General features: G+C 34.8%; 1 protein-coding gene across 1 annotated transcript in view; it reads left to right on the plus strand.

The window, feature by feature from the left end:
- The window catches only part of LRP1B (LDL receptor related protein 1B), a 2,167,013-nt gene that overhangs the window by 1,922,963 nt on the left and 229,655 nt on the right, over positions 1-14,395 (plus strand). Inside the window, exons 64-66 of the mRNA XM_070768349.1 lie at positions 2,743-2,859; positions 2,979-3,098; positions 4,487-4,606. Coding sequence (XP_070624450.1) covers positions 2,743-2,859; positions 2,979-3,098; positions 4,487-4,606 — 357 coding nt within the window. The remainder of the gene's footprint in view (positions 1-2,742; positions 2,860-2,978; positions 3,099-4,486; positions 4,607-14,395) is intronic.

Raw genomic sequence — 14,395 nt, forward strand, 5'->3', positions numbered from 1 at the left:
AATAAGAAATTATGGTTGAGATTGAGATTTACATATTGAAATGTATTAATGTTCTCACAATAAAGTAAACTCTCCTGTGTTATAGTAAAATAAATACAACTTATTTTTGTAATTTGCAGAAATACACAATTATTAGTTAGTTTAGTTCTCATATTAAGGTGACCTTTCCAGGCCAGTTTTACTGAAGTGTTTTTTAAAGAATTATCCCATAATGACCTGCAGATTAAATCAATAGCACCCCTTCTGAAATATTTACAACTTCTGAACTCTTATTTTAATCTTGACTGAGATTTCATGTTGTAGACATACTGATAGGAAAAATAAACTACATATTTAGTATAACAAACTTTTTATATTTATCCACTTTCAGAATATTTGGTGAACAAATATAACTTTAATGTCTTTCAAGAGGAACTGAAGAGACATCTAGTATCTAAGAGTCTCTGTATGATCCTTACCCTGGTTAAATACCAATACTACGTTTTTATTGGTGATATTATCTCTCTGATCTTTTAGTAAATGATCTATTACTTAGAGTTGACAGGTTAACAGCACAGAACATCTGTAGGCATGACACTTTATTTTGAGAGCCATGGTGGGATGGAAAATGATATACATGAGTCTGTGGCATGCTTATTAATAGGATTCATTTCTGAGTAGCCGCATTATCAAAATTTGCAGATATTAAGAACCACTGACAATACTGATAATTTCACCTGAAAAAGCAGAGAAACTTGATTACAGGTTCACATACTTTCAAACTTCAATAATATTATTTATGTAAATGAAGTTAAAGTGAGGCATCAAGAATTCTCTGGCATCATAAGTTTGTAGTTATACATCCTATAGTAGTCCAAAATATCAAGGATCATTCTAAAGACCAATTTAAAGGTCACATAGGCTTCTCAGTTATTTAACAGACAGTGAAACTCCTTTAAGAGTTAAACCCAACTTATGGAAAGGTTTTGGACAGCCTCATTTATAATGGGCAAGATAATTGTGAGACTGAAGAAGATGGAAAGGACTGTCATAAATTACTTCAAAATGTTCTGTCTTGTCTTACTTATGGCTATGAACTGAAATTTGTCTAAAAATTGCTGTCATACACCAAAAAGTTATAAAATAAAGAAAAATACAACAGCAATTATGGGCAAATAAATATTTAAGGAATTCATATATGAAGCAACAGGAAATAGAGGAAATGCACGTTTAGAGAAAATTAAGCATCACCCAGTTTAAACATTAGTGTGATTAATTAATAAATGTTGTAAACTGAAGGTAAATGACTTCCCACACTTTAAGAACTTGCTTCTATGGAAGCCATGCATATATTAAGAGATTTTTTTAATGTTAAGAAGAATTTAATTATTTACAATGGCATAATTTATTTTCCAAAGAAAGTTCTAAATATAATTTATGAACATTTGATTGACTGATTTGAACTAATAAACAGCATATTATTAATCTCAAAGTCAGTGATTATTAACATACATAAAGATTATCAGTCAAAAGGTAAGTGTTTATTGTAAAGCAACATAGTCTGTGAGAAGACTTCAGAGTCAGATATGGATTTAAACTTCACCTCTGGCACTTGAAACTTGTATATTCTTGGGTGAATTATTAGTATCTTGAGACTTACTTCCCTCATTTATAGAATGAACATGGTGATGTCAGGATGAGAAAGTGTTAGTCACTCAGCCATGTCCGACTCTTTGCAACCCATGGACTGTAGCCTGCCAGGGTTCTCTGTCCATGGGATTTCCTAGGCAAGAATACTGGAGTGGGTAGCCATCTGCTTCTCCTGGGGATCTTCCCAAACCAGGGATCAAACCCGGATCTCCAGCATTGCAGGCAGATTCCTTGTCTGAGCTACTAGGGTAATGCCAAGGTGACAAGGTTATGATGAAATTCAATTAGTAACTGTATGTGAGAAAGATCCTAGCCCAGTGCCTCACACAAACTAGATATTCAGTAGTTCCTACTTTGTTGTTGTTCTTGCTTATATAAAACCAAAGAATATAGCAAAAACTGCTTTATCCTTTAGAAGATGTTTATTATAAAAACATATGTATTATATATAAAAATCTTTACTAGTTATATTGTTCTTTACTAGTTATATCTTATAGTTATAAACAATATATTTATAAGTATTAGTAAGATTATAGGAATAAATATCAACCATTCTTATTTAAAATATGTAGTTATAGAAAGCATTTGCTTTAAATAATGCTAGGGAATATGTATTGAGGACAGATGTTCCTCTGTTAACACATTATAGGCAGTAAAGCAATCAAAGAGAAGTAATTTTTTTAAGGGATATTGAAATAACTTTTAAAAATTTTACAGTAAATTATGTTCTGCCACTTAACCTCCTAATACCATGTCTTTGAAATGAAGAGATATTTAAATGTTTTTCAATAACATATATATATTTACATTTATATGTTGTTAATATCTTTGTTCTTACTGTTAGTTTATAAAATGCAATCTGGAGGCCACCTGAGTTGATCAAAGCTTAACTGCCCTTCTGAATCTGATAGCTATTTGGCTATGAGACAGTCATATTGTGCTGTAGGATATGTATAATATAGTAATATAATATATATATATATGTATGTATATATATTATGGATCGATCTATCTATCTATCTAGATTTTCTGTTGAATGCCAGAAAAGCTCTGTTATAAGACTCATGAGCTAAGGTTGTCATTCCATGATACCTGTTATGTTTCCTCTTGTAGCCGAATTTAAATGTCAGCCTGGCCGATTTCAGTGTGGAACTGGGCTCTGTGCTCTGCCTGCTTTCATCTGTGATGGAGAGAATGACTGTGGGGACAATTCTGATGAACTCAACTGTGGTAGGTGATTATATTCATAGCTACTGAACATAAATTGAAATCTTAACTGATTATGTTTGCACCGGTTTAAATTCAGATACAGACTTTAACGCACATTTTTCATTCTTTTTATCTTCTAGACACACATGTCTGCCTCTCAGGTCAGTTCAAGTGTACCAAGAACCAGAAATGCATCCCAGTAAACCTCAGATGTAATGGGCAAGATGACTGTGGGGATGAGGAAGATGAAAAGGACTGTCGTAAGTCACCTCTAATTGCTCTGTCTTATGTCTTTCAACTGAAATTGCTCTAAAAATTACTATTGTTCATCATAAATATATACTGTGTAGAAAATATAACTGCAATGATGGGAAAATAATTCCACATAGATATCTATAGGGATGGATTATTTAAGAAATGCTATATAAAACCAAATAGAAAGTTTAAATGGGTGGATCTTTACTAAAAAGCTACCTGGAAATTATGACAAACACAAAGAAACATGCATTCATCCACATCATCCTTAAGAGAAGCAACAAAAACAAATTATCAGTGATTATAGTGTTTTTTTAAAAATGATATTTTACCTTATTAAGTAGCTACATGTAATTTTCTTCTGTTGATTTAATTAGTTACTTGAAATCAACACCATTTTTATTAGAGATTGCTTTTTTCCTAGTAATAACATACTGAGTGTATGAAAAGAAACAAAAATCTGGGCAAAATATCTGAACAAAATTACTTATTAGAAACTAAATAATGCTCCTCCTAAAATATCTTAACGTGGTACTTCAAAAAACAATAGTAAAATATTTTTACTTCTGTTCACCTCTTATTTCAATATCTCATGAAAAATAAATAATCATAAAATGGAAGGCAGAACAGTTTACATCATATGCATATGTGCCCATAGGCAGGCAGGCATGGACACATGGACACACAGGATCTGAACCATAGGGCAGCTGTCAAGTTCAAGCTTTCAGCAGAACTGCTGTCAACATTTCTGTCTTGCTGAAGTTTTATTTTATTCCTCTAAAACTTTTATCAGTAAATAATGTTCAGTCATCCAGCAATTTGATTAAGATGGTGCATTCAGAATAAAGTCAGTGCCAGTTCTTTATGGTCAGCCATTCTAGGAGCGGATCTATTAAACTGACGAAGATTTGTGAAGCAGTTTATAGTTTCAGTCAGATGTTCGCCTCATCTCTCAAAACCTCAGCACAACTAGAGGTTTTAATAAATTCTATGCTTTTTATTCTCTCATTCACTAATATCTTCTGATTTATGTCTTCCTATTTATAAAAATGTGTGTAAATTCTTAAATTTATCTGAAAAAACATATTTTGAAAAAAACCTGAATTATTTTTTAAATTTAGTTTCAAGGTATTTAATCAAGGGTAGGGTGATTTTGAAAACTCTTATTTTTATCAAATGCATCATTGAAGAAATATGTTTTATTTATTTCTACTGGATTAGATAAAGGAATACATTGCAGATAATTAAAAGTTAAAACTTATCACCGTCAGGGGCTTATTAATTAAGAGAAGATACATTTTCAATTGATTAACTTAAAATTTATTTATTTTTTAAAAAATTAAAACATCTATTCTTGTCAAAGCTGCATTTTAATAGATGCTTTCCTTTTAAGCTGAAAACAGCTGTTCTCCAGACTACTTCCAGTGTAAAACCACAAAACATTGCATTTCCAAGCTGTGGGTTTGTGATGAGGATCCGGACTGTGCAGACGCATCAGATGAGGCTAACTGTGGTGAGTGTTTTGTGACCACGGATCTTACTTATTGTATTTATCTCATCATCTGAAATGACCAGAGTGAGGCAAATTTGAACACAATTCTGGATACAACTATGGTATCAAAGAGTCCCTAAAAGTTTTATCCCTGGGTTCTCAGGGTCAGTAACCTCAGGTTAGCCATTTTCTAAAAAGCATGGAGGGTTAAGGCAGAAGGGTAAGTATTGTTTTAGCATCAATCAAAACTTTCTTAAAAGGTAGATCTAAAAGGTAAGATAGAACTATCATCTTATGTTAGCATGCTGCTGTTGCTGCTGCTAAGTCGCTTCAGTCGTGTTCGACTCTGTGTGACCCCATAGACGGCAGCACACCCCGTCCCCAGGATTCTCCAGGCATATGCACATGCTATTAGCATTTAATGAATAGAAACAATAAAACTATTTTCTTATTGTTCTGTTGCTGCCGCTGCTAAGTCACTTCAGTCGTGTCCAACTCTGTGCAACCCCATAAATGGCAGCCCACCAGGCTCCCCTGTCCCTGGGATTCTCCAGGCAAGAACACTGGAGTGGGTTGCCATTTCCTTCTCCAATGCATGAAAGTGAAAAGTGAAAGTGAAGTCGCTCAGTCGTGTCCGACTCCTAGCGACCCCATGGCCTGCAGCCCACCAGGCTCCTCCGTCCATGGGATTTTCCAGGCAAGAGTACTGGAGTGGGGTGCCATTGCCTTCCTCGTCTTCTTGTTCTAGACTTCACTTTCCTCCTTAAATGTCATATAATTGTCCTTTTATCCAATGATTATTGTTCATTCTTAAACATGGTCGGGTGGGGGGAAGAAAAAAGACAATAAAAGCATTTTCTTGTTTCAGTAGGTGACAGCAATCACTTAAGATAGCATGTTTCTGAAACATTAATATTTTCACTTAAAGTCAGTTGTTTTATTTACAATTTATTATTTCTTATTAACATTGCAGAAATAAATATGTATTCATTTTATTTAAAGCATTTTATTCTATCTTGAAAATGTGAAACAGAAAATGAAAGTTATTGTTATGTGTAACTCATTTTTATCAACATCTAGTAAATATTAATTGAGGCTAATCACTTTAGGTGAATCCAAAAAACTTTGCATTTTGAGGGAGACAAAAAAGCATTTAATATAGTAATTGAATAGAAAAGACAAATTTTGTCTAAACTAAAGAAAGAACTTCCAGGCTTCTAAGATAAAAGTGTCTTAAATGTATCGTCTAGATCCCACCTTACTCTTTCACTCTTCTGGGAGAAATCAACATAATGAAAAACCTTTAGGTTCTTTGAAGTTTCATTATATTGAAAAAAACTCATGAGCTGCATGGATAATCACAAGCAATATTGTATCTTTAAGAGTTGTTGTTGTTGTTGTTTAATATTGTCTCCTGTGTCTTCAGGACATGCAACCACTGTGGCTTATTCATTTTATAGTATCATAAAACCACCATTCATCACTTATGTGGAATTGGTCTTCCTAATCAATTCACATGGCCTCAAACTACATCCATCACCAGTTTGTCTATAACAGTTATCAATTTTGCAGACTACTGTGCAGACTAGTTTACATTACTGGCTATTTTACTCTGTTGTATTTTGTATTTTTGTTTACCAAACGAACATGAAATAGTGACTTATATTACCTATCTGAATAATTTACTGAGTGAATTTTTTAAAATTTTATTCTTGTTCCTCACTTTGATGTGATTTAACTGTTTTGGAACAGTATAGTATTCAAACTGATAATTATTAATCATCATCATAATGCCTATTATTTATGTGATGTCCATCGTATGGCCCAAGAAATGTGTTCAGAGCTTTGCAGTGATTACTTCATTTAAAGTCTTTATTATCCCTATTTAATGGATGAGAAAAATGAGAGCCAGAGGTAACTTGCTTCAAATTGCAGAGCTAACAAATGGTAGACAGGGAACTTGAATGCAAAGTTATTTTACATGAAAGCATCTGCTCTATGAACATAGCATGAATCCACCTCATTTTTTCTATATAAAGAAAAAGATATTTAAATATTTTCTGTTATAAATTTATATAGAATTCTCCTAGCCACAATTATTGCTTTAAGTTCTAGACCAGTATAAAAATACTTGCATACACACAGGAAGAAGAAGATAGATTGAAGAAGGATTACCATTTAATTTGTCTTAAACCCACTCTAAAATGTTATTGTGGACAGGTGCTATTTTAATTAAAAGAAACTTCATCATATTTTAGCAGGGCATTTGTCAATCCTTATTTTACAAGGAGCTAAAAGACCAAATTTTCCCTTCTTTTGTCTTCAATACATATAGAAAGGCAATGTGTTTTTACTAATTCTGTTAACACCCTGGTGGGATAGTTCATTTTTGATGCTTTATTGAGTCAGAAAGAAATGTATCACTCCTTAAAGATTAACCCTATCATGCCAAGGCCTTTTTATTTGAATTTGAGTTATGTGTTTCTTGTGGGAGAGAATGCACCTTGCCTCTAAGTAGGGATGAGCTTCACTATTGCATATCAAGTGGCCTAGCAGAATGAATCATAGGCTTGCAATAAGTGCCATTAAGGAAATGTTGCAACACCTCCATATGCAAGCAGTTTTTATTGCAATTGCTTTCTGTATTTTCTTAGCCCTGTGCTTAGTTTAGGGGGAGATTCTATTTCACTCTTGAAGATCACCTAGTCCTTACATCTTATTTTTCAACACCAATATTTGTATTTATCTATAGTTTTATATCTAATTGGCTTCTGTCCGTTCCAAAGTTCCAGTATTATAGTTTGTTCTAACTTGACCTAAACAGTTTGGATTTTTTTGCTTTTAACTGTAAATAAGAATAGTATAGAAGCACACATACAAGTAAACAATGTATACATGTTAAATAGGGAAATAAATAACCAGTAATGTATAAATATTTTAAAAATTATTTGGCTTTTAGTATATTTACCAAAATACTACATATCTATTGAATTCAACCCAGTGTAATTTTTGAGATCTTGAGTACTTGCAAATTTAACAACTAATATTCAATATGTATAAAAATTATATGGTAATCATTTCTATATTAGCATAAACAGATTTTGAATCCCTTTGAATACATGTAGATTCAATATATTAATAGTTTAAGAGTCTTTTCCAGTACACTCGTCATGGTGAGATTTTAAATTTAAAAATTAAATTAACTATATAGTTTCCCATCTTGTACACCTAGTTTTTGAGATGGTTAAATTTAAATCCATGAAAGCTACATTTGGCACATTTGGATTTAAAATTAAAAATATTTTTTAAACATTTTTTAAGTGTATTTCTGTGTAAAGATAGATTTATATATATATTACCTTCACAGTCATAGCAAACGCAGTGGGTCCATCTTATCCTCAGGTTCCACACTAGCAGATATGGAGGGCTGACTGTCCTAAGCCATTTTGTATGAGGGACAGATACCATGGATTTTGGTATCTGTAGGGTTACTAATCCCTTTTGGGTACCAAGGGAATATTGTAGTGGTAACTTTATTCTGTGAGTTGCTAATAGTTATAAAATTACTTCCTTTTGCCCTAAGTTATTTATTCTTTCCTCACTCTATGCCCAAAGGTAAACAAATCTTTTAAAATAAGTGTGTAGATATACACACTTTTACTAGACTCTTGGAAGGCTATTTCACTGTGTATTACAACATTAGATCAATGCCACATTTGAAACCCTGACCACAACAAGTGGATTGTTCCAATTGTGGCAGTGCTGGGGTTTTCATTCGGAATCTTAGTTTCAAACTTCCTCCACCTCCTGCCTGCCATTTTCCCTTTAAGTACAGATTTCGGGATTTGACAGATCTGTACTAGATTCATACTTCTGCTCTGTCATCTGAGTTGAAACGTTTGTACAATTTGACTCTGATAAGATGATATCAAAATATGTCTTTCCATTATGTTCTATCTTCCTGATCTATAGTTTAGAATCTGTGTTTCCTAGAACCCTAGGAAACAGTTTTCTGTGTGAGATTTCCTGGTCAATTCTGTACTCACCACTCCACTCTCTGGAATCAGCTCTTTGTGCTGGCACTTGCCTTTCCTACTTTCTTCTCTTGTCTCCTACATCTTTTTACCTTACTTAAAAGAGAGTCTCATCAAAGAGAGTCTTGCTTTCACGTTGGTTCAGAGTCCTTTGCTGCATTTGAGCCATCTTGATATAAAACCAACCTGCTGCTTGGTTAATTATATTTATTAATGAATTTGTTATAATCACACTAGCTGGGGCTTGTGAGAGGAATTTGGCTTTCCCATAGTAGCCTTGTACTTTCCACAGCCTGGATTTCGAACATGACACTGAACACACTCAAACTAAAAGACAGAATTTGTCAGTGCTTGCTTTTATTTTCCCTTTAATGTTTGTTGAGGAAATTTGAATAAGGTCCTCATGCTGTGAGAATAAAGAAAAAAAAAAAGACATTTTAAGTTAAAGAAAGTACATGTTAAATTATAAGCTATTCCAAACATACAGACTTGTACAAAAAGTTATACAGTTATATACCATGTACCATTTTTAATACATTTTAACATTTGGCCTAAGCTGTCTCTTAAAACATCCAAATCCCACAATAACAACTTATGCCCATCTCTATACTTCCCCTTTCCCTTCCTCCCCTTGTCCTGAAGTAGTCATATATCATTTGCATGTATTTTAAAAAATTTACCATGTTAGTATTCATTTATTAATATGTACCTAATAGTTTATAGTATTGAAGGACTGATGTTGAAGCTGAAACTCCAATACTTTGGCCACCTGATGCGGAGAGCTGACTCATTTGAAAAGACCCTGATGCTGGGAACGATTGAGGACCAGAGGAGAAGGGGATGACAGAGGATGAGATGGTTGGATGTCATCACTGACTCAATGGACGTGGGTTTGGGTAAACTCCGGGAGTTGGTGATAGACAGGGGGGCCTGGCGTGCTGCAGTTCATGGGGTCGCAAAGAGTTTGACACGACTCAGGGACTGAACTGAACTGAACTGAAAAGTTTATAAAAGAGGGTATTACACTTTCTATATTAATTTGAGGCTTAAGGTATTGTAGTAGTATAGTGTGTTCATGTGAATAATATATTTCCATATAAAGATAATTTCTACATATTTCAATTATTACAGATTTGTTGGCAAATAAAGTACAAAAGTGGAGAAGGAAATGGCAACCCACTCCAGTATTCTTGCCTAGAGAATTCCATGGACAGAGAAGCCTGATGGGCTGCTGCCCAGAGGGTCGTACAGAGTCGGACACGACTGAAGCAACTTAGCATGCATGCATGCATTGGAGAAAGAAATGGCAACCCACTCCAGTATTCTTGCCTGGAGAATCTCAGGGACAGAGGAACCTGGTGGGCTGCCGTCTATGGGGTTGCACAGAGTCGACATGACTGAATCAACTTAGCAGCAGCACCAACAGCAGCAAAGTACAAAAAACTTTATTCAAACTGTGCTATAAACCCCTCAAAGTTTCAGTTCTCTTCACAGTTGCTCTAATTGTCACCTTGCATGAAAGTTCATTAAAAGCAGATGTGACAGGGCCTAGAGGCAGGAAGCTGTTAATCCTATAGGCAATATTAGACTAAATGTTATACTTAGGATGGAGGACTGGGAATGAGACTGAAGAGGAAAGCTCTGATACTGATGATTGTAGTAAAAAAAAGTCATGGTATTTGAGTTTAGTGACTTGGGAATTTAGTTATTTTCAAACTTTTTATTAATTCTACTTAGAATAACATTTAGTAAATGTTAGTTCCATGATTTCAAGATCATCTAGGAGGAAATACCTTTGTTCACATATGCAAGAAAGGATGATACACTAAGTTCTGTCTCTTGGGAAACAATCCACACTTATATGTTAATATGTTTGGTTAAGACATCTGTTACTGTTTTAATTCATGTTTCCTGAATTTAAATATAGGTTACAAATTTATGTATTCTGATTAGTAACAAATGATCTGAATATCATCCAGTGCCTCTACCCTGCTAGTGGCTGTGACTTTTGTGCGAGGGGTGGGATGAGGGGGTTGATTGCCAAAGCAGGCTGATGGGAGACTGATTTTAAATTTTCAGATATGTAGCATTATGATATCTCTTAGTTATTTGGAAGGGTGGACTTTGAATGTTTATGTTAGCAGGTCGTGAGGAGAAAGGCCTCTAATCCTCATATTCTCTGGGACCCCTTTTGGTCTCTGCTACCTGATGAGTTCTTCTACTGTAACTAACTCATGCTGTGTAGTGCTGGTCTCTCTACTCTTTGCTTAAGTGTGTGTGTGCTCAGTCACTAAGTTGTGGCCGACTCTTTGCAACCTCATATACTGTAGCCCGCCAGGCTCCTGTCCTTGGCATTGCCTAAGTGTGGGTTCGGCTATTTTTCTCTATGACTCCATTCTTGGGTGAGCTACAACCTCATAAATTTCTGCTGTATATAAAAACTCTTGACCTAAGATCTTCTCAGACACACATGATCCTGCAAATCTCCAGGTCATGTCAGGTGCCAGGGAGACTACCTCATGCTTATCTATTTAGCTATTACCACTTTTTCATTTTATTTTTATTATTTTTAATTGGAGGATAGTTGCTTTACAGTGTTGTATTGGTTTCTGCCATACAGCATCACAAATCACTGTAACTATATACATATATATGTATGTATACCTTCCCTCTTGAGCCTCCCTCCCACCCTGATCCCCATCCCACTGCTCTAGGTCATCACAGAATACCAGGCTGGGGTCCCTGGGTTATACAGAGCTTTCCACTAGCTATCTATTGTACAATCAGCAGTGATGTATATACACCCAATTTTAATGTCATTAAATCAGCCCTTCCTGAGTTTTGTTGACTGTGTTATACACTTGATGCTAGATGTTTCTCCTCAAAGCTTGGCATCTCCCAAAGATAAAAATGGTGCTTCCAATAGAGCCCTTGAGGAAGAGCCTGTCTGCAGGAATGGGGCCAGGAAATTGTCTTCTAGCTTTTGTACAAATAAATGAATGAATTACATGTGAATCATTAAATAGTCTAAGTGGAACACATTTAGTCTTTTTTTTATGAACTATCTGCAGTAATTTTTATGCACTGATTGTCTCTGAAACAAAAGAATGTGAAACTATTTGGTGATGCTTTATTATTTTCCTCTCAATAAGAGGAAGCTGTAAGATTTAATTTTTATTGCAGAAAGCTAGAAAGGAGTCCATACAATAAGTCAGGAGACCTACCAAATATTCCAGACTCTGAATTGATCTGAAATAAAAGCAAGGAGACCTAAAATAGCTTTTTGTTAGTAAGGCTACAGTTGAATTTGTAAAGGAGAGGAACTACAGGTTTATTTTAATATCTGGGTTGAAACAGTCAATTTTTTTTAAAGAAACTGAATCACAAATGTAGCATTCTGTGATATTTTTGCTTGAAAAAGTTCATCTTTATCATACTGCTCCCCTTATCCTTGACCAACTACATTTGACTTAAATAACACACATACACACACACAAACCCTAGTTGCAGATGTATAGCAGTACATAGGAAGTATTAGGTGCTTTCTTAAAAAATAAATATGAAATGCAGAACTTTAAAAATTTGCCTCCTTTTACTACCTTTAAAACAAAAAATATGTACTTCTTTCAGTTTGTAAAATTCTGTTCTCATATGCTTTGGGCTGGCAATTTCCAAAGAGAATATTCTATTATTTTTATTTTCAGTCAGTATTTAGTTTTGTTTTCTACCATGTGTATTTGTTAAATGCTGTACTCTGCCCTCAGTCGTGTCAGACTCTTTGCAACAGCATGGGCTGTAGCCCACCAGGCTCCTCTGTCCATGAATTTTCTAGGCAAGAATACTGGAGTAGGTTGCTATTTTTCTCCCCTAGAAGATCAAACCTTCCTTGCCAGGTTTGATCCCAGGCAAGGATCAAACCTACTTCTCCTGAATCTCCTGTCTTGGCAGGAAGATTCTTTACAATTAAGCCACTTGGGAAGCCTATATCTGATTACACTGTACATAAATGAATGTGTGTGTGTTGTGTTAGTTGCTCAGTCATATCCGATTCTTTGTGACCCCATAGACTGTAGACCCCCAGGCTCCTCTGTCCATGGAATTCTCCAGGCAACAATACTTGAGTGGGTTGCCATTCCCTTCTTCAGGGGATCTACTGCACAATTGCACTCATCTCACACGTTAGTAAAGTAATACTCAAAATTTTCCAAGCCAGTCCTCAGCAATAAGTGAACCGAGAACTTCCAGATGTTCACACTGGTTTTAGAAAAGGCAGAGGAACCAGGGACCAAATTGCCAACATAGGATGGATCATCGAAAAAGCAAGAGAGTTCCAGAAAATCATCTATTTCTGCTTTATTGACTATGCCAAAGCCTTTGACTGTGTGGATCACAATAAACTGTGGAAAATTCTGAAAGGTGTGAGAATACCAGACCACCTGACCTGCCTCTTGAGAAATCTTTATGCAGGTCAGGAAGCAACAGTTAGAACTGGACGTGGAACAATGGACTGGTTCCAAATCAAGAATGGAGTACGTCAAGGCTATATATTGTCACTCTGCTTATGTAACTTATATGCAGAGTACATCATGAGAAATGCTGGGCTGGAAGAAGCACAAGCTAGGATCAAGATTGCCGGGAGAAATACCAATAACCTCAGATATGCAGATAACACCACCCTTATGGCAGAAAATGTAGAAGAACTAAAGGGCCTCTTGAAAGTGAAAGAGGAGAGTGAAAATGTTGACTTAAAGCTCCACATTTAGAAAACTAAGATCATAGCATCTGGTCCCATCAACATCCTACTTATACACTGCTTAAACCATTTGGTGCATGATCCACAGCTTGCCAGCCATGCCATGCATGTCACACATTTGAAAATATTGTCCTCCTCTTGATTAACTGATAATATGAAGTTCAAAATGTTGAGATTAAGCACAGTGTGAAATACCTTTACTTGCATGATGAAAGTTTTGAAAATATTGTAAGAGTATTATTAGCATGAGTTAAATAGATTGTATGATTATTGAGAAGAGAATATTTGCTCATGCTAATGAGCAAATACTCTTAGAATTCTCTCAAAAAATTTTCACTGTGTAGAAGTGAGGGTTATTTAAGTTGTGCTTTGCTTTCAGTTTTTTTTGAAATTCAGTATAAGAAAGTATTTTTTCTTATTTTGTGAAATTTTGTAATTAACCACTGGGCATGAACCATCCAGATTCTTTTTTGGAAGATACTGTTAAGTCTTGGCACAGGATGCTGTATTTGTTGGCAGTGAAACAAATGAAAGAAATGAACATACTAAAATCTCTGGGTTGGAATACTTAACACAAAAGTAATTACATGTGACTCTATTGACTAAAGGTATGACTATTATTAAAAAACTATCAGGTGTGGGGGAAGATTGGCAGAGCCAATCTTGAATTCCAGAGCTTTTTTGTGTGCTTTTTAGCTTTCACAGCTGGAATTTACTACTTCCTTATAGTATAAAATTATTCATTCACCAGTTTCTTTTTTTTTTAGCATCTTACTGGCAGATGGAAAGTTTTCACTAACCATGTTGCTGAATTAACATGAAATGCATTTCTAAAACACAGTAAAGGATGGAGCTGAATATGTCAAGTCCACTCTGTTTCATCTAGAGTGCATATATTGTTATGATAATCATAGAATCTTTGAAGGAAAAGGATCATTAGAGGTCATCTGGTTTTCACCTATTTTAATAGGGCCATGTCTATCATCTCTAATGATACAAACAAAAACATTTATTTTTGTCTAG

The sequence above is a fragment of the Bos indicus genome, chromosome 2, assembly GCF_029378745.1.
Source record: "Bos indicus isolate NIAB-ARS_2022 breed Sahiwal x Tharparkar chromosome 2, NIAB-ARS_B.indTharparkar_mat_pri_1.0, whole genome shotgun sequence".
In the NCBI taxonomy this organism is placed as follows: Eukaryota; Metazoa; Chordata; class Mammalia; order Artiodactyla; family Bovidae; genus Bos; species Bos indicus.